This window comes from Stegodyphus dumicola, chromosome X1 (assembly GCF_044657685.1).
Source record: "Stegodyphus dumicola isolate Sdum_Otavi_A_Nest chromosome X1, ASM4465768v1".
Classification (NCBI taxonomy): Eukaryota; Metazoa; Arthropoda; class Arachnida; order Araneae; family Eresidae; genus Stegodyphus; species Stegodyphus dumicola.
This window is the reverse complement of record NC_140780.1, coordinates 81,791,023-81,812,054: the sequence shown is the minus strand read 5'-3', so window position 1 is coordinate 81,812,054 and position 21,032 is coordinate 81,791,023. Positions and strand designations below refer to the sequence as shown.

Here is a 21,032-nt window from a genome sequence, read left to right as displayed (position 1 = left end):
GCAGAATCGGAATAATGAAACATTCCGTTCATTACTCACTCCTGGATGATAATAATCGGCCTCATCGTTAACGCAGCACACCCAACATACACTCACGTTTGTGAAAATTGCAACACCAAGAAGGAATCGTCATAATTGAATGCAATTTAATACACAGTTGAGTGGTAGTGGTATAAATAAATGATTAAATGTTCAAAGCAAACAAACAAGAACAAGAGATCAGAATCAGTATTTTGTGTGGCCACCACGCGCCGCAATAAGTGCTGCTACACGACGTGGCATGGAGTCAAACAAAGTTTGAATGTCTGACTGAGGAAGAGCATTCCATATCGTTTGTACGCGTACCCAAAGTTCGTCTGCAGACGCAACAGGACGAGGATCACGAGCAAGACGCCGACCAATGACATCCCACACATGTTCAATTGGCGACATATCCGGGAAACACGCAGGCCAAGGAAGAAGCTGTACCTGCTGCGCTGCAAAGAAGGATTTAACAATCCGAGCAGTATGAGGGCGGGCATTGTCCTGTTGAAATACAGCGCCTGGCAAGCTTTGAAGGAAGGGAACAGCTTCGGGCTGTAGAACTTCACGGATATACCGGTTGCTGTTCAGATTGCCCACAATTCGTAGCAATTGAGATCGTCTATGATATGCTATGGCGCCCCAGACCATAACTCCGGGTGTTCGTCCACTGTGGCGTTCGATAATGCACTCCGGAAGGTGGCGTTCACCGGCATAGCGTCTGACACGAATGCGGCCATCATGGTACCACAAATTAAAGCGGGATTCGTCAGAAAACACGACATGCTGCCAATCAGCACGCCAGTCTCTATGCTGATTGGCCCATTGTAGCCGCAGGCGGCGATGGTCGTGCGTTAGGGGGATCCTGTATAAAGGAGTCCGTGCGCGCAGTCCACACTGCAGCAGACGTCTACGAATTGATGAAGCACACAATGAAGCACCTGTAGCTATTGACCACAGTGCTGCCAATTGTCTAGAGGAAGCTGTACGGTCCGTCCGCGCCATGCGGACCAGGTGTCTATCATCGCGAGCTGACGTCACATTTCGGGGTCCACTCCCGGATTTCCGAGTTGTCCGACACTCGTCCGTCCACTGCTTCCAAACGCGCATCACTGTGCTGCTGTTACGCTGCACACGAGAGACTACTGCACGATACGACAATCCAGCTTCACGAAGGCCGATGATTCTCCCTCGTTCAAACTCTGTAAGTTGTTCAAATCTCGCTCTCTTTCGTCGACGAGGCATAAGTACAGATTGAGTTAACGTTTACCACTAGCAGATAACCACCGATAACCATACACGCCTCGCTACAGCCGTCTATTTATTCGGATCCATCAGCCGTTCAGAGGGCGCTGCTCAGCATACGCATGCGCTACGGATTTGCAATTCTAATCATTTGCATATCATGCGCTACTTTGCATTTCCTGAAAATTTCAGCTCACTCGCGTAAGTTCTTCATGGTGTTGCAATTTTCACAAACGTGAGTGTAGATTAAAATAAAAATGCAGTTAAAAACATCCAAATCAAAATTGCCAATATAAAATAAGTTTAAAGTGATATCCAAATAAGATGAAATTGTTTCTCTTAAACACCGAACATTTATATTCAGTTTTCCAAATTAGAGTTTTAAGGTAAATGGGACATTCATTCATCTTTAATTGTCGCTATATATCACTGAAAGGGATCTTTTACCTTCTTTATTATCAAATACACCCATATAAATTTTTCTACAGTTTATGGCTTGTCGAATCCAACTGCATTTTTCACATCCGTTCAACCATAAATTGCTATCACAATTTTGTGAATTTTGACTCATGTGCAACCTTCTAGTGCCAAAAATTTATCATTGATCGCTGCTTTATAGACAAAGCAGTTGAAGTACTTGTGAGTAACAAATGTTACTACTCAAAAACGTTAAATAATGAAATAAAACTCAGTTCTTGTATACTTATGTTTGCAGCTGCCGAAAGCAAGTGAACTCGATGTTATACACCAGCTGCTAGTAACATCAAGAGTAGGAGCCCTTATCGAACCTCGTATCTTTTGCTTAATTAAATTTTAAGAATTTACTGCAAAAACGTATTGAGTATTTAAATGGATACTTACCCTGACATCTGGTTCTGGAATACATACTCCGGCAAAAAATTCGTTAGATCGAAACACTTGCATATGTCTTGGTAGTAAGTCGCCTAAAATGCAATTAATTTCAAATTTATTATTAATGCATAGTAGAAACAAAATTTGTTGATTTGTTTACTAATTTTTACATTAGACTTCAATAAAAGACAGAGAAATTTTTGCACAGTGCCAATAAAAGTGATATGTAAAATTACAGTTCCACTGAAAAAGAAGCTGCTTGCATTTCTTTTTATTAACAACTATATTGATTGTACTTAATATCATTAAATATTTTATTAATTAAGAGGTATTCTGTTTAAATTTTATTTGTTAAATTTTTTTCCCCGAAATTCAAACAGTACGACAAAAAACAAAAATGTGTATATTTATAACACATACAAATTTCCGGTAAGACTATATATGAACATGCATATATTTATATGCATGGCGTATAGTAAACAGAGAAATAACTGAACGTAGAAAGCTAGAGATATGGAAACTGTGCCTGCATAGTAAGTAACTATGCTGTATCGTATGAGATCGGTTGCAGTACACCTTGAGCTGAATTTTGGAAGTTAACGATCTCATCTCGAAAACTACAAGGGATAGCAAGAAAAAGTTAATAACAAACCTGCACAGCCTCACTGATTTACAATGAAATGATGCACTATATTCAGCAGGAACTTGAGTAAAATCCTCCGATATCCGATCACCGGCATAAAACGCCAAGCCGCACAGAGCTCAACTGCTTGAATTTTATGGAGGAAGTGGTAATTCGCCGTATGGTACGAAGCATTTGAACCTAAATTCTATACAGCGTGTTTAGAATGTTTTAAAAAGAGCGATTGCTCTACACCATTCTAGGCCTTAAAAACCTTAGACTTCAGAAAAATGTGATTTGTTGCCGAAATCTTTGATCATCAACCTCATTTAGAGTATAAGTACCTGTTGTAAGATATGTAAAACTGTGCTGAGCGGCCATGCACCTAAATAGTCCGGCCGTTGTAGAAATCTTATATATCATGTTTTCTCTACGTTTCGTTTCATTTGCATATCATGAAACATTTAACTCTTGTTCTTTTTCTTATCTTGCAGTTGTTTCTGTTATAATATTGGGTATCGTATGCAAAATTTCCTTAAAATAAAAGAATTACTTTTCATTATATCGCGTATTTTATATTCACATTCTTAATTTGGGATATCAGTTGATTAAATACATAATGCAGGAGGACATACGACAGAAAGTTTACGTCGTGAAATCCTTTGAGACGAAATATAAAGAAAAGAAACGGTGCGCGATTTCCAGTTTACTTATTGCTCATCAGCAGTTGTAAAGAGTTCAAGCAAGTGTAAACACGTTAGCCCCATTATACAACGAATTTCAATACGACGCTTAGACATGCTGAAGCAGCTTTGCATCGAGTGGGAAGGGGTAGAGTGATTTTACCAGCTCTCTTTTGAATTTAATGCCTTTTAGAGCGAAATGCTTAGTAGAGCAGTATGGCGTAGGTACTTCGTACGTACAGGAGCAGAGGAAGCGAGGGAGAAGTAGTAAATGTTTGCACCTTAAGAAAACAATTATGCAGCGAACTGGTCCATGCAGTTCAGGTGTTAGCAACACGATGAATCGTCTTGAAAGGTGATAGTTGTACCGAAGAACTTCTAGGATTAAGAGCGACAGTTTCATCAAAGCAGGACTGGCTCCGTCAAAGCGACGAAGGAAAAATATACGCTAAGTTTACTTTAGAAGGCGATATCCATCCAGCCTTTAATACTATTTTACGCACGTGCGAAACAATTATCCGGCCGGTGTTGACGATCATGTTTGTCAAGAGTTCAGATTTTTATGACACCATTTTTCCCCTGCCGTATCGACGTAAATCAAATCAATGATACTCGCAAGTATATTAATTAATAGATAATCTATTTTGAGTAAAAACAATGTACGAAAAATCCGAGTTTAAATTATTGCGAAATTTCATGTACATCTGGTAATCTGGAGATGATAATTTGTTTCTCCACGATATAGTGGTGTAGCAGTCAAACTGGTTTACATTACGTTTATGGAAGCTTTCCTTCTTTGCATGCGTATTCTTTGGCCGTATGCAGGGTGAAGGACTGGAGGTCACGTGATTCCACTGGCTAGTTAGGAGATTCACAAATAAAGCTTAGTCATCGGATTCTCCTGGTCAAGTTATCTGGAACTTAGCGAACATTTCTTCCTATTTTGTTGAAGCAAATGCAACAAAACAAAATTTGAAAAAACACGAAAACATAATAAGCGAAGAAAACGTAAATTTCAGCATTTACAGTATTTACAGATGCGTCCAAATCATTATCCAATTCTTTGAGGGATTAGATGCATTATATTGGGCATAAATACCTAAATTTTCATTAGCATGTAAGGCGCATAAAGAGTAGAATGATGATAACTACACTATATCCATTTGCAAGAGCTGTATAGTAAAGATTAACTGACGAAATGTCCGTTACTTTGCAGACGTGTTGCGTACGGTCTTAATTTATTGTCATATTCGAGGATCTCATATTGCAGAATTGCCCAGAAATTTACTGTATGGAAGTTTATCACCTTTTGGAAGAATTTCTCGTTCATGGCTCTGATGGTATTATGCATTCTTGAGAGTTTGAGTTACTTATGAAGAATGTCAGTTTTAACCTCAGATGATGATACTCAGTACTCGATTTTGCAGAATCTGATAAATTTTCACGTTATCAGGGGTAACTCTAACCCATGCTGGTTAGAAGTAAATTATTATTGGTCTTAATATAGATACGTAAATGTGTCTTTTGCTCTTTAAGTTTAGATTTGAGAGATTTCCGAGTAACGGACAAAAGGCTGCGAATAATTGCCTTTACGTTGATGCGTGTAAATACAATCTTAAAAAAAAAAAAAAAAAGACGCACCGAGAAGATATAAAGCAAATTGGACACAAATTGATATGCATACAGGTTTCGACGGAACATGCAAAATTTTACATTTTGGCTGCCAATGAATGAATGGTTGTCGCTACAGCGCATCTGATCTACGCAAATGGCTGGATATTTAAGAAGAGAAATTACAATTCCAAATCATAAATTCTTCACGAATTTCATTCCGTGTACTCTGGTAGACATTAACTATGCCTCGCATACAGGTGCGCGTACGATATGCGCAGATGTCAGAATTTGAGAGAGGTTGTGTAGTTGGGCCAAAAGAAGCCGGTTGTTCTTATCGGCGAATAGCTTGACATTTGAGTAGGAGCGATGCCACTATTAGACGATGTTGGCAGGAATAGGTGAACCATGGCCGCACACAGCGTCAAGAAGGAAGCGGTATGCCTAGAGAAACCACAGAACGTGAAGACCGAGCAATCGTCAGAGAGGCACTCACAGCCCCAGATGCATCATTATCATCGACTTGCTGCAGTGACCGCAAGGACCATTCATAGACGGCTCACAGAAAGGGAGCCGAGGTCACGGCGCCCCTTGTGCCGACTACCATTGACTTCTGTACAACGTCAAGCCCGTTTGCAGTGGTGTCGGGCTCATTCGCACTGGAATGTCACTGACTGGAGTAGAATAGTCTTCAGTGATAAGTTCTGTTTTGAACTGAGCCCCGATGACCAGCGAAGGCGAGTCTGGAGACACCCCGGACAGTGGTGTGATACCAACCCGACTGTCTTCCGGCAGACAGGCCGACAACCACCAGTGATGGTCTGGGGTGCCATTTCATTTCATAGTAGGACGCCTTTGGTTATCATCCGTCGCAACCTTACAGCACAGCGGTACGTCGACGAAGTTCTAAGGCCCGTTGTGTTGCCCTTCATGTCACGCCACCCTGGGCTTACATTTCAGCTAGACAATGCTCGCCTCCACACTGCACATGTTTCTACTGCTTGCCTTAGTGCTTGCCGAACATTACCTTGGCCAGCAAGGTCGCCGGATCTCTCTCCTATTGAGCACGTTTGGAGCATTATGGGCAGGGCCCTCCAACCAGCTTGGGATATTGACGATCTAACGCGCCAGTTGGACAGAATTTGGCACGATATCCCTCAGGAGGACATCCGCAACCTCTAACAATCGATGCCAAGCCGAATAAGTGGTTGCATAAGGGTCAGAAGTGGACAAACGCGTTACTGACTTTTTCACTTTGTGAAGCTCTATCACTTCAATAGATCATCCAATTTTTCTCAAACTGTAATCATTTGTTTTTCTGTACATGTACATGACTTCTACCGATTTTCGTCCCATTCGGATAACTCCTTCTTGGTGCGTTGCTTTTTGGTCTAAGAGTTTATAATATGGTCATTACGTTTTTGGTTAAGATTCGGAGATATTTCATAGTTTTCGCTTCGAATGTGATATGTCTCTCGATTTTGTGATTTTGTATAAGGAGGAGTTACGATATGGAAACGTGGATGCTTATCCTTCATTGATTGCAACAATATTCAGATTCTACAAGTAGTTTGCGCACCGCGAGCTTCAGATTTGCGGTCAAGACCGCTATTACATTGCCATCTGTGTAGCAAGCTAGGAAAAAATTCAGGTCTGCTCTATGGTTTGGAAAATAGTGCACATAAATCAAGAGCCTTCATGTTGTCACTGGTTTAAACAGTGTACAACAATTTGCGAACCCTATCACACATGCGCAGTTCGTCATGCGGACCAACCCGTTTCGTACAGGTCTACATCCTACTCCTTTGAAAAATATTCAGAACTGCTGATGAATCTATCGATGGCATATTTCCAGCATTTTAGGCCTTTCCTGGAAAGCTTTCAAGTACATACACCAAATTTGAAATATCTGTAAGACCTTTCGCTTACGAAAGCATAATACCATATCCTTTGCTTTTTACATCTTTATCTCACCGAAACGTAATTTCTTCGACTCTGGATTAATATCATTTAGACATCTATTTATCTCTCTCAAATTCCCATATATGCACTCATATTTTATTGCTACAAAAACTGGATAAATTTCAATGCTTCCTACAAAGAAATGAATAAAATAGTAGAAAACAATCATTGTATGCATGCAGTAAAGAATAAACATAAAAAGCAATCAAATGTAATGAAATCGAAACGAAACCAAAAAGGTCAAAGTAATTTAAAACTGATGCAAAAAAAAATTATTGATATGTAAATTGATAACGGGAATACAACAGACACGTGTGCATATGTATATATATATATATATATAGGTACAGGATGTACAGTAAAGTGCTTAAATACCAAAATAATGTTTCAACGCAGAAAGCTAGATTCAGGAATTTTCATCTACTTATAGTGAAGTAACTACACTGTATCACATGATATAAATAACAACAAATTTTGCTACCGATCATCACTAGTAGGTCACCAAACCCACAATATAGATAACTGAAATTCTTGGTTAATACTACGTGGATTAAAAAGGCAAAATTCAATCGCAGTTTGAAAGTGGAAGAAGACGCTTTGAGTTATAGCAAACCAAGTATCTGATTTTCTGGCGAACGGGTTGGCTGCATGGGTGTTTTCGTGGTTTTCCCCATGTGTAACGTGTATACGAGCCAGTTTCCCTTAGAAAGTCCTCCACGAAGGCATCCCTCCCCTTAGGCAGATAGCCCTCGAGGCTTTGCCGTAATTAAGTAACCTAACCTAACCTGATTTCCTGGATGACTTATCTTTGGTCCAACTATGTTTTGTTTCATTCCAGTAATCCCCATCACATGAGCTGGTGTCAGTTAAGCTACTTGTCGGAAAATTTCGTGCACCAAATCCTAGCTTCTAGAAGTAATGTAGAATGGTCACAGCAGCCATTTGATCCCACTAGACTTCTTTTTGTGAGATTAGGGAAAACCAGGCCTGGTCCGCGATTTTAACAATCTATGAACGAGTATTTAACGATTTTAACAATCTATGAACAAACATGCAGTAACGAAGCTCTTGAAATGATGCGAACATTTAAAACGAAGTTCCAAATGGTATGCAAATGTACCTTGTTGCCGATGGTAGAGCGTCCGGCTTGCCGAACTCTAAATACTGACATTTCACAACCCCAAAACATGGTTTTGGGTTTCATTTCTTCATAATATTTTACTTCTGGATGAATATCCTACTACAATAAATTGTAGCCTTCTGGCATGTTTTAATTATATTAGCAAATTTACATTTCCTTTATAATGATACACACATGACAAATGATGTACACTAATACTCTACTAGCAAAACTAATGACGTATACTGATCCTCATACTCTAAATGAGGCTGTTGATGAAAGCTTGTGGCAGCAAATCCTGTTCTTCTGAAATGTAAGATTTTAAAGCTTGGAAAGCCCTGGGAGAACTGAAGTTGTGCAATGCTCTTTCTAGAATGTACCAATAGTACTGCATATGATTCAGATCCGAATGTTTCGCTGGCCATATCATATGGCGAATAAAAAGATTTTCCAGAAAAAGTCAAGCAACTGAGCTCTATGTGGCCTGGATTCAAGGTTCATAAATTCCTCTTCAACAGCTCCCCGGAAAAGCCTCAACTTATATTAAAAAATCTCATCTCTGTAGTTCTGTTCGGTCACAGTACCTGCAACGAACACATGCAGTGATGTGCAGTCGTCCAACAGGAGGCATCCATGAGCAAGGATTTCACTTCTACCAAAATGGTCAGTTTCCCTAAAGTTGGAGGAAAGATAGTGGATTCTAAGCTCTCTCTAGATAACTGTCGAAAATCATTCTGTGTCTTTAATGTCCATGGATGCTTTTAAATATATAGTTTTTGTGCAGCATGGGAGCACTGTAAATATGCAGCGAGTCGAAAGTCCTATCGAGAGGTTGGTGTTAGGGGAAGAGCGATGGAACCCTTGGACCCGTTCGCCTAGGGGTGTTCTCTATCAAAATTGGGAACGTAACTGAGTGAAGTCATACTGTCATCTGTATGGAGCTCAAGGCTCTTGCTAACGACAGGCTCAGTCTTGCACGGCCTTGCACGATTAATTTCGTGGCCTTGCTCTGATATTACTGTCAGACGAGTGAGATAAGTCAGAACAACGCAACAAGAACTGTGTGCTTAGTTCCGAAAAAATGCAGACTCTCTTTCGTGATCTGATGAGGTGGACACTTGATGCTGGTTTTCGGGCTTTAAAGGACCTGCTCTACTACGCGTCTGTTTGCAATCTGCCTTGAATTTGTTGTTTATACACAGCAGGGAGGTCCTGAAAGAGCTTTCTAGCCTTCAAGTGTCTACGACGCAGTAAAATTAATGTTACGCATCAATCCTCCATAGGTGTCGTAATTCTTTTGTGGCCTTTGTCAGTCCTCTTGTCCCTGAAAAAGCATACGGGTATAGCCGTAAACTGGAAACGGTGCAATTATCTGGACACCAACTGTTCCAGACACTCATAACCGTTAAGTCACCCGCAGAATTAGAAACCGGACACTTTCCCTTTTCCTTAGGAAAATATTAGTTTTAAACGGGAACAGATTCTTTTCAAAAATCTCTAAATGCTTTCATTATATTTATCGTTCCCCAAATGATACAAGACATAAATTTACAAAGTACTAATAGGAGCTTTTTTCAATTATTGCAAAAAATGCATTGTAACTTTAATTTTGGACACTAGTGTAGTTCATAATGCATCAAATTTTATGACCTATTGAACAATACCACAGCAAAATATGGACGTATTTCAGCTATCAGTATGTTTTTCTTCAGGAATAGTTAATGCTCAGTAATTTTGTTATAAAATTTCATACGTCTGTTTTCTTTCAGTATGGTTTAATAATGTCCGTGTACACAGAGCTAGGGTCTCCACACAAATGCTTAAAATACATACGTTAATGTGTTGCTATGGTTATAAAAATAGCAAGGTACATTTTCAATCGAAAATCATTGAGACCACATTTGGATGTTAAAAAATGAGTTATCGAATTCACCAGCGCAAAATCTCAATAAATTATAGAAGCAAGTTAGCTTAAGGCATAAACTGTACGACTCATTGCCGTATTGCGCATTGTAGGCTGTATAAGAGTTCGTGCCAATGGAACCCAGGAGTGGGCTAAGGCAACTGAGGGCCCCAGACGTTAAAACTTTGGGGGCTCCTAAGAAAGCATTTACATGCTTGAAAGGCATTAGTGTTGAAGTGTAATAATAAAATAATAAAATTAAGTAGTCTTTGAGAACTAAAATATCAGATTGCTAAAATCTTTTGTGGGATATTTTAAAATTAAAATAAATGATTGTTAAATTAGATGACTATTAAGCGCAAGGTATAATAAATCTTTTCTTTGACTGCTTTATATCAAATTCATCAGTTATTTTCAGCCTTATTTCAACTTCCTGTTCCATATATAATAGAGCCATACAATTTAATCTATCTTTTGATATAATTTTTGAATAGCGTTTTACCCTTTTTAAAACAGAGAAAGATATTTCTCTAGGAAGTGGAATTAAAAATAATTTTTTAAACATTTTTACATTAAGAATTGAAGCCATTTTTCTGCCAGCATGATATACTTGCCTGGCAGAACTAAATTTGTCTTCACGATTCTTTAAAAATAACAAAACACTGCTCCACGCCACCATGCATGCTATCTATATGATTTTTATAAACATCTTTTAATTTTTCTGCACAGATTTTTTTCCTAAATTCAATTATTGATTTTATATGCTTCATTTCTGTAAATAATATTGTCACAAATGTAAAGTATCTTAATTAACCAGCTACTATGATTTAAGTCTACTTTAATTTCTCATATCTATATTCCATACCGAATGCAAATTAACTTTATGTCTACTAAAGCTGAGGATTTTGAATCTTTAGTTCAGAAGACTTTTGACATTCGCTTCTTGCTGTTAATATTTTTCTTTGCCAGATATGCTTAAAAGTGATATTTCTGCTTTAGCAATCCCACCAACTAATGTTTTAAATGCGTGCCGGTAAAATATTTGAGCCAGCTTTATTCTATCTTAAGTGCATTCTTAGACTAAGTTATCGAAGTTTGAATTTTATTATCTGTTATATTTAGTATTCTCAAGTGGTAGAAATCTCGTGTGTAGCACGAATCGTGCCTTTAATTTGAGACTAAAATACAGAAGGGCATTTTATGAGTTGTTTAAGACATAGCGATAAATCGCAATCTGTCTAGTAGGGCCTGCAGTACTTTAAATCCAGTTTCCAGTTATAATACAGCCCTACAAAATTATATTAAAATGAGTAAAACTAATTATTGCGAGTTGTAAGTGATTTAGATTCTTTCTCATTACTTTCATGAAAAATAATTTTCTTTTTAGGGCCTGTGACTCTGTTCTTCGAATGTGAAAGAACACATAGCAGTTGATTCTTTTTAAAAAAAAAAGTCATGAGAAACTAGTACAGAACAACGTAAATTGCTTGCAGTACCAAATATCTATATGAATAAAATTCTAAAATTCTGACATGAAGCGTAGGCGAGCCATCTCATTGCGATGAAAATCATACATAGGTTTCTTTTTACTATTATTGGCCGAATGGTTATAGAGAAAGTGACAAATTTAAAAAATCCTACGATGGATGAGTGAGGACTGGAAAACTTAACGAAACGGTAAAATCTACATTAAAACTTGTACCAAATATCAGAGAGATTTTCTCAAAAATTAATATTGACTCGTGTGGTTCCTTAACCATTAGTTAGAAAGGCAACAGTCTGCTTGGCCTCAAAGTGGCCAAAAGCCATACCTTCCAGTGATATAGGATTGTTAACGTTAACGGAGACTCTTTTAGAAATATTTAGCCGCATCGGTTTCCCGGACGCAGTTCAGCGTGACTTGGGAAATTTATTCACCAGTCAATTGATTTTTAAATTTTTGACAGTATTGGCATTACAGTCCAAGCTGAGTGTGGCATTCACAGTCAAATCCGATAGAAGATTTCATAGGACTATCCAAAGCCTATTCTACGGATACTGTGGATTCGGGAGTCTCACGGGAGCGTCCCTTGCCTGCATAATCTGCTGGGCGTTGAGAAAGGTAACGCACAATCCCATTTGGTTTTACCACGTGTGACGGGTAGAAATTTGAGGGCGCCTAAAGTTCTGGCTAATGAACATTGGATTAAGACTGCAGAGGAGTAGAATATTTTAACCATGCATGTGTTCCCTATCAATAACGCTTGAGAATCTCACGAGATTTAAAGGTTGGAAAAATGGCGGAAATTGAAATAAAAAGGGGGAGAGGAGGCATGACCATAGCGCGGTTAAACGTGAATTTAAAGAAAGTGACAGAGTACTGATTTTAGCTCCCACGCGACACTGTTAACTCGCTGGGCAATGGAAGAGCCCGAGCACAATAGAATCCAAGCTATCAAATACTAATTATGTCGTGAGAGTAAAAGAGGGACGGAAGCGATCTAATGCTTATCATATTAACATGTTGAAACCCTACTATCAGCATGTGCATAACTGGTTACGCCCACTCCCCGAAGAATTCTTTGCTCGTGGAATTGAGAAGCTTGTCCAGCGCTGGCATAAGTGCATTGAACTTGAGGGGGATTACGTTGAAAAATAGTTGTATTCCAATCTCGTAATATGTTCTTTAAAAAAATTCCGTTTGTTTATAATGAATGACAAACGGCGTTAGATCCAGCTAAAGCATTGAATAAAAGGGCTCAAAGAATAGTCACGTCTGTGACATCCTTTGGGAACTATCGATCGGTTCGAGACTTTCGAGTTGAAAAAAAAACCACACCTTACTTCTTTAATAAACTGATGGTTGGGTTATTAAAGGGAAGTGAAAATTATGCTTTCCCTTACCATAATGATGGCGTGATTTTCTCATTGAAATGGAAGAAACACCAGAAGCACCTGGCGGGGATTTTAGAGAGATTTCTTTGAGCTGAACTAAAAATCAAGCCCTCTGAGTGTAAGTTTGAGCAAACCAGCGTATGGTATCTCAGACATAAAGCTGGGGTAAAATTAGGTCTACATCCAACGCTAAAGTGAGTTGCATCCATAACTTCCCAAGACCCATTACAAAGACCAAAATATTCAAGTTCCCTGGACTTACTGGCAAATAAGCCGTTATGCGAGAGATTACTCCGAGATAATCGCCTTCCTAACTAATACCTTGCGAAGAAAGGCTAAGAAGATAGAAATTTCCAAAGACGGAAACTGCGAGAGAGCTTTCACAGATTTAATAGGAAAGTTAATGAGTCATCGATGCTGCAAGCTCCTGATTTTGACAAAGAATTTGTACTGAAATGCGAACCATCGGACATGACTTTAGACTGTCCTATCACAAAGAGTCATCGACGCTGTGCTTTAACTTGAAAAAATCAGTTTCACGGAGAGAAAATACACCGCGATTAAACAAGACTGTGCGGCCATAATATATATTCTAAAATACTTGAAATTTTACCTAAGTGGCTGGCTTTGCTTAATTCAAATAGTCATCTACCTCTCGAGTGACTAAGTTCTCATTCAGGTGAGAATCAGAGGTTACTAAGGTGGTCTCTTTGCATCCAACTGTTTGACTACAAGTTCCATCTCAGACCAGGAATCGAAAATAAAAATATGGACGCACTTAGATTTATAGAGCTAGCAGAAAATGATCAATGAAATCACAATGTAAAGACGTTAGGTTATTTTGAAGCAGCAGTACATGAAAAACGAGCATTGCCCTCGTCGGGACTCGAACCCTGAATCCCTCGAATACGCGCCGAGTGTGCTATCGTTATACCACGAAGACATGCTGGAAAGGCGGGAGAAAGTACCTTATATACTCCCCCTTTTAAAGGGCGACTGGGGATTAGGGGAGCTAGTCGCCAAATGCTGGTGGTGATTAATTGTTGTCTACGACCTTTTAGTTCGGGGCCATTTTTAGAGTGACTAGCTTTTTTTTTTGAGGAAGTGAAGAATGTGTAATGTCCTCACCAGAACTCGAACCTGAACCTCTTTCATAGGCGCCTAGTGTGTTACCGTTACACCACGAAGGCATGCTGGAAGATTATATGATTATGTGATTAGTAATGTTAGTACGGTGTTAAAGTTTTAAAGGTAGTTAAAATTTAGTACATATTATAAAATATGTATTGTTTAAAATTTCGGAAGTACCCTGCACAACAAGTTGAATTCAGAAATGTGTAAAACTTACTTGACTGAGACGAAATAAATTTTGGAAATTCTTAATTTCTCTGTCCGGCTCAGTTAAAACTGTTAATTAGTTAGATTTAGAAGTGTTTGTTTTGAAATTCTTGCCTCAAGGTTGTTATACAGGAAGCCTGCAGGGCATTGTACTGTTCTATACGTGTAATCGTGACAAATGCTTCGAATGACTGAGTTGAAGTTTTAGGAACGCCCACTTCTCTAAAAATATATCTTGCTGTTGGAGGGGATGTAAAAATAGTTTTAATGTGTTTTACACGCGTGTGGACTGTTTGGTTTAGACTTTTCACATGGTTCCAACAGAAGCAGGGGTGTTCTTGGTAAAAGTTGGCAGACTTTCAGAAAGTTCTTCCAGTTAAGTCGGCTCTCCCAGGAACTCACAGACGAATCAAGTCCTCTAGCTTGATATCATAAGCTAATAGCCGGCAGCTAACGTTACATGCGCATTCCATTATGTTATGCATAAAAGGGACAAGCGTACCGAACAATGGAGTTTTTCATTTCCTGAGAGAATTCTTTTTCTCGTCGACACCATTTCCTTGTTTGGATCTGGCCATTAAAGCGAGAGTCGGATTGTATAGTAATGATGGTTGGTGATTTATTGTAAATACGATTCGTATGTATTTTAGCCCAGAAATAAAGGTTTCCATGCCTTTTGCAGTCTTCATATGGTAAATGAATATGATATTACATTAAAATAAAGTTTAATCAATAGTTGTCAAAGATCTTCGGTGATGTTGTCAAACAAAGCGTTTAGAAATCTTTCACAGTGGCCACTTCGTTCATTCGAAATAAATCAGTAGTTCTTCGAAAATGAACAAATTAAGCACATAAATGATAGTCATTTTCTCAAAGACAGTCGCCTCTGTGCGATATCAAAATTGGCCGGAACTACAGAAGACCGTTTTCGGGATGTTTCAGTGCGTAATTTGTAGAAACAATTAGATAGGAAACGAATAGGAAACAGATAAGTAGATAGGAAAATGTGCCAGAATTTAAAATGTCATTATTTTTCTTCAATTTGCTACTTTTTAAAATGGATTGATGAATATGTTCTTTTATTGAGCTAATTATAATAAAGATAATTGATTATCATTTTTATTAGAAAAAGCTTATGTTTCCAGAAGACTTTGCGTTGACGGGGCAAATTCGAAGCTCGGAGCCCCTTGCAGCCACCAAAGCCCCGTTTACAAGAGCAAATTCGATCGGTAGCGAAAACCGGTTCTTGCAACGTGTCCCATTCACATGGCGAACAAGCATTAACTGCCTCGCCGAATTGGAGGTAAAACTTGGTTGAATGTTCCTACCCAGGACTTATAGAAGAGATCTATTTATCCCTGGTTCTTACCTCTATTGGAGCAGGGCAAATGGGAAGATTTTTCATACTCCACTGCGCAATTGCGCTGTTCACTAATTTTTACAAACATCATGGCTGACGTGCAACTGACTGCTCGCTGGACTGTCAGCGAAACAATCGCGTTGATAGATATCTGGGGATGCGATATCGTCCAAAAAAATTAGATGGAACCGTACGAAATACGGAAATTTGTAAATTAGTATAGACAAGGTTATTTGATGCTGGGTATTCCAGAAATACCGTTCAAATTAAACCTAAAGACGTGCATATCGGCTTCAACGAAACATGGGGACTCGGTACCTTTTGAATGATTTTTTTAAAATTTAAGAACATTCATCTACTTTTTTTTTAATATTATTAAATATAGTTTTGTAAGACAAGATAATTTTAAGCTGAAAGAAATGTTTTTTCCCAAACTTTTTAGTCCAAAGGGACAGTTTGCCCTGAAGGACTATTTATTTCGTTTTGACGTTTTGCGTTGAAAACTAAACGGCGAGAACATGATATTTAATAAATAAAGGCAACACACAAAACGTTAAAAAAAAGTTTGGACGTAATTTAAAATTTGAGAAACCTTTCAAATTTTTTAATACATTTTTTGGCTAGTAATTTTTTTTAATTTAAATTTTTTGAAGAAAACTTTAACAATTAAAATGCCATTCTTTTCCCACAGTTTTCAATGTTTTTTCCCAAACTTTCTTATTGTATTTATTAGAGAGTTCTTAATAACTTTAATGGTCGATTTTGATATTAATGAATTAGTTAAGAAAAATAAAAACATATTTTTATGTAAAAACTTTGAAACAAATATCTCATTCGCATTTCATTTCAAATAAATTTTCTTTTCAGTATTTTGCAAAACCCATCCTTGCTCCTATAAAGTATATAATTTTAAGAAAGCGGTAAAAATATTAAATAATTTAAGCCATATCTATATAAGCTTGAGGACATTAAATAAAAGGATTTATCGAAAAAATGCAAATTGAGGAAACGCACTTAGAAAAGAATATAAACGGCCTAAATCATCATTAAATCATTTCAAATTTCTTAAAAATATTACTACTGAATTTCAGTACATATATATATAATGTTGTATGATCTTAAATTCATTTAGTGCGAAATCGAGTTATTCCACTACTTGCTCAATAGCTGCAAAGTAAGTTAATAATAATTTATTTACTAAAGAAATATTGATTATATTATCTCCTAAGATTAATTTTAGTAGAATTATCTAAAAAGAGTGAATCCATAGTTAGTAAGTTTAATTCCGAAAATTGTTTTAAAGTAACTTGAATGTAAATTGCTAAAAATGTTTAACTGGGACTTGAATTAAATCGTGAATAACAAAATTTCAATTGTAAAAAGAAATTAAATTAAAAGCAAGTAATTAAATTAAAAGCAAGTAATCATTGCCATTGATCGGAAATTAGTTGACTTTTCAAGGGGAACAAACCAACTTCCGTTCAATGAACAATAACTAAGAAATAAATACGAAGGTGTTTCGTCCTTTACTCAAGTAATAAGGCGATGCCAAACTGGCAATTTAAGTTAGGCCAAATATTTCCGTGAATTGAAGGGATCAAGAACCAATGCAGAGCACTAAAGAACTCATTCTGATTAAGCATTTTTGCTAATTCAATTTTGAGTGAAAAGCAATTTATGCAGTAAAATTGATAAATTAGTTGAATCATTGTCCCCGACACCCTCGTGTTTATATGCATTTTAATTCAAAGGAATTAAACTTACTAACTATGGATTCACTCTTTTTAGATAATTCTATTAAAATTAATCTTAGGAGATAATATAATCAATATTTCTTTAGTAAATAAATTATATATATATATATAATATAAAACCGATATATATATAATATAAAACCTAGTGCTATTCAGTAGGTTAATATAAACATAAATTACAAACTTTTATTTAAAATCTTCGTAAAACAGGTTCAAAACAATTTTAACGTATGAATTAATTATAATATATTTTCTAAAATGTTTATAATCAATATTAAAACGTTTATAATTAATGTAAATAAAATTAATGTAAATAAATTTGTCGTTTTATTAATTTTTTCAAAAAGCGAAGTTTGAAACTTTAACAGCCAGAAAACATTTTATTTAAAACCGTTCAGCTATATACGTGATTTCTTTTCTTCTTTTAATCATTTGGTCTCGTATGTAAATTACATTTTAAATTAATTTAGGTGTATTTTAGTTAATTAAAGAGTTAAACTCCGATGGCTTTTGACATCAATAATAAAAAATGCCAAAAAAGATGTGAGCAAACGTTAGAAATATGCCAATCCGATCCGTGAATATCATTCATTGCTCGCAGTGGTTTACGGGTTGAGGGATGGAAGACGATGTGCATCTGAACCGGTCCTGAAGGCCAAATTGCTTCATATCCCAGTTTGAAACGGTGGCTGCGCGAAAGCGTATTGCATGTGAACGGGGCTTAAGTCCGCTAGCGGCTAGCCGCTTAACCCGCCTCTGGTATAACCACTGTCTGAAGGATTGAAATTAAACTGTATTATCTTATCTTCTAACTATTATATATAGTTGAAAAATATAAGTGCGCAGGTGGACGGTGATTTCTGCCCAAGATTGGACAAATATTCCAGAAAGTAAATTTGTGGTTTCTTAAAAGGTGCAGCTTCTTCATGGTTGCGACTTGTGCGACCTCGCAAATCCGTCTCTATCGACTTCTTAGCTGTTTCTTGATTTTGGTATGAAAGTTTAAAGATGCAAGTCGGAAAAAAAGAAAAAAGTAATTCTGGTAAGCAAGAATACTTCGAAAAGTGGCTGGAAAATGAGTTTCGTAAATAATTATACAAGAGCATTTATAGAGAAAATATGGTCTTACTTTGAAGATAGATGTGTCATAGCTGAGTAACTATAACTTAGGTCTAAAGGCACAGTTACGTAAAATTTGAACCACATTACATATTTATAATGTATAACTTGAGCTTGTAGAGTTGTTTTTAAAGTGCTTGAATGAAACTGAAGTTTCGGGATATTTGAGAAAATTATTTATTATTTTACTGATGTTAAAATGCTCATTGTTATTATAAATTAGTCTAATTCCTTTTTAATCTAGTTTTAAAATTGTTTATCTAAGAGTTAAACAAAACTAAAGTAATTACCGAGTGTTTTCCTTATCAAATACAGCTGATCCACATCCGATTTTCCTGGCCAGAGTGCGTCTCCTCTTAGAAGTTCTGCTGTCACGCATCCAATTGCCCACACGTCAACAGCAGGACCATACTGAGTTTCACCAACTAATAGCTCAGGAGCTCTATACCATCTAGTGGCCACGTAATCGGTGTAATTATCTCCTGGATCTAGGAAAAAATCACCTTTACTAATTCCTGATACATAGCACAGAAAATAATTATTCATATTTTGGTTTCATTAGAGCTATACAGAAATGCAATAACAAATGTAGTTTTAAAGTACTGTGCTTATTTGAATACAAATTAAGACACTTATTTTATCTTACTTAAAGTCCGGGCGAAACCGAAGTCACAAAGTTTGACAATACCATCCTTTGTTATTAATATATTTTCTGGCTTTACATCTCTATGTATGCACTAAAAGTAAAGAATGCGTTTTAAAGTTATTTTAAATAGCATTAGAGAAATTTAGATAATATTCTAAAAAACATTTTCTAATAAACAAAAGAAGAAATAATTTTTTTGCAGCAAAGACAGAATACATTTACAATATTTATACCTTCTCTGGGTTTCGAACCAGGGCCCTGCGGTAGAGTAGTCAGGGTTACTAGCCACTGTACCGTTGGATGGCATATAGTTTTTATCAGCTGATATTACCCAAAGCGATACAGGAATTCATCTTCGCTACGAAGAAATATGTAAATTTTTGAGCTCGTTGTTTTTATACATGCAGAGAGAAGTGCATAGGGTGCTTCAGACCTCAATTTCAGGGCGAGTGGTTGGATGAAGCTTCGCTTTTGGAAGGTGGAACATGTCACTGAGAAGGCATTTGTGACATATTGAGAAACGGCATGTGATTGGGAGAATGAAAGCAAGACAGACACTGACACAGATTTGTAAAGATATAAAATTGACCAAATGCGTCTCAAGAATCTGGAAACTCTTTAAAACACTAGTGATGTATGCAGAGAACAAAGTCAAGGTAGAAAACGCGTAGCAACAGATCGTTTTTTTTTTTTTTTTTTTTTTTTTTTTTGAAAACGATTGCTAAAAGAAATAAACAGCTGACGTTAATTCAGATTGCTAGGGCGTCCACGTCTGCTACGGCATATCAACCAAACAGATGTACCGTGAGTCACAGGCTGCATGAAAGAGGGTTGTATGCAAGGTCCACGATGTGTGTCTCGTTAATTCGGGTCAGCGAGGTTCTGATGAGCGCTGTTGTAATGCAGCAGAAAGGACCGTGATTGGAGTTCCACAGACTGGAGTTATCAGTGTCTCAGTTTGGAGGGGGGGAGAGATGCATAATAAGTCTGAAAACATCCGCGAAAGCTATCGATACAAAAGTGGTGGTGGTGTCAGGGTGTGGGACGGACATCATTCTGAATGGCTGCAATGACCTACACGTTTTTACCAGTGTAGATACTATCAATGCTGAAACATACAGTGATGAGGCTTATGGTCCATCTATTACGTTGTTTAGGGGTGCAATCGGAAATAACCTTATGCTAATGGACGATAATGCTTGTTTCCCATGCTATGCACTAGTGAACGATTAGCCTGGAGTCGAAGTAATGGACATTTAAAGGGGAGGACACGCCCACGTGACTGTTTACGTTCCATATCTGCAGCTGTGATATTTCTTTCCTTTCGAATGTTTTCTTTATGATTGCTGCCTCACAATTTTTTTATTTTCCCTCCTCTTTTGAGAAGCAGGAAGGTAACTACTCATCTTTATATCTTCGTTTCCGTTAGCTGTTTGTTTACCTCGTGTTAGAATTACGCATTATCGTTTTCTTTCAATTTTGAAAGTTTGAATTGCCGTTTTCACAAAACAAAACTGCTTTTTTAAAAGCAAAATGAATGCTGTTAATGCTAAAAGGGCATTTGGTCAAAGACCAAAAAGACGGAAGAGGCATCATTATTATGGAAATCAACATACAAAGCGTGAGTGTGTTGACATAGATCTAAACATTTCTGCATCAGCAAGAAAGATCGGTAACGATTCATCTGCATCAGCTGAATTTGTGGATAACATGAATGCTAATTTTGATGGTTATGCTATTATCGATAAAAAAACTGTTATTTTCAGCATTAGAACAATGTTTATGTTGTTCGATATGCGATAATAAAATACATATAAATCCAGAAATAAATTATGGGCTGACGACAAAAATCAATGTTACATGCAGTTCTTGTGGAATAATTTCTTCTTTCAAAAACTCTAAGATGGTTGTAAAAAAACAGA

At 37.1% G+C, this 21,032-nt stretch overlaps 1 protein-coding gene across 1 annotated transcript in view; it reads right to left on the bottom strand.

Moving 5' to 3' along the window:
• LOC118188280 (cyclin-dependent kinase-like 4) overlaps positions 1-21,032 on the bottom strand; it is a 98,710-nt gene that overhangs the window by 31,007 nt on the left and 46,671 nt on the right. The window contains exons 5-7 of the mRNA XM_085807358.1: positions 19,111-19,201; positions 18,755-18,952; positions 2,128-2,210 (exon numbers count right to left, since the gene is read on the bottom strand). Of these exons, the coding sequence (XP_085663484.1) occupies positions 2,128-2,210; positions 18,755-18,952; positions 19,111-19,201 (372 nt within the window). The remainder of the gene's footprint in view (positions 1-2,127; positions 2,211-18,754; positions 18,953-19,110; positions 19,202-21,032) is intronic.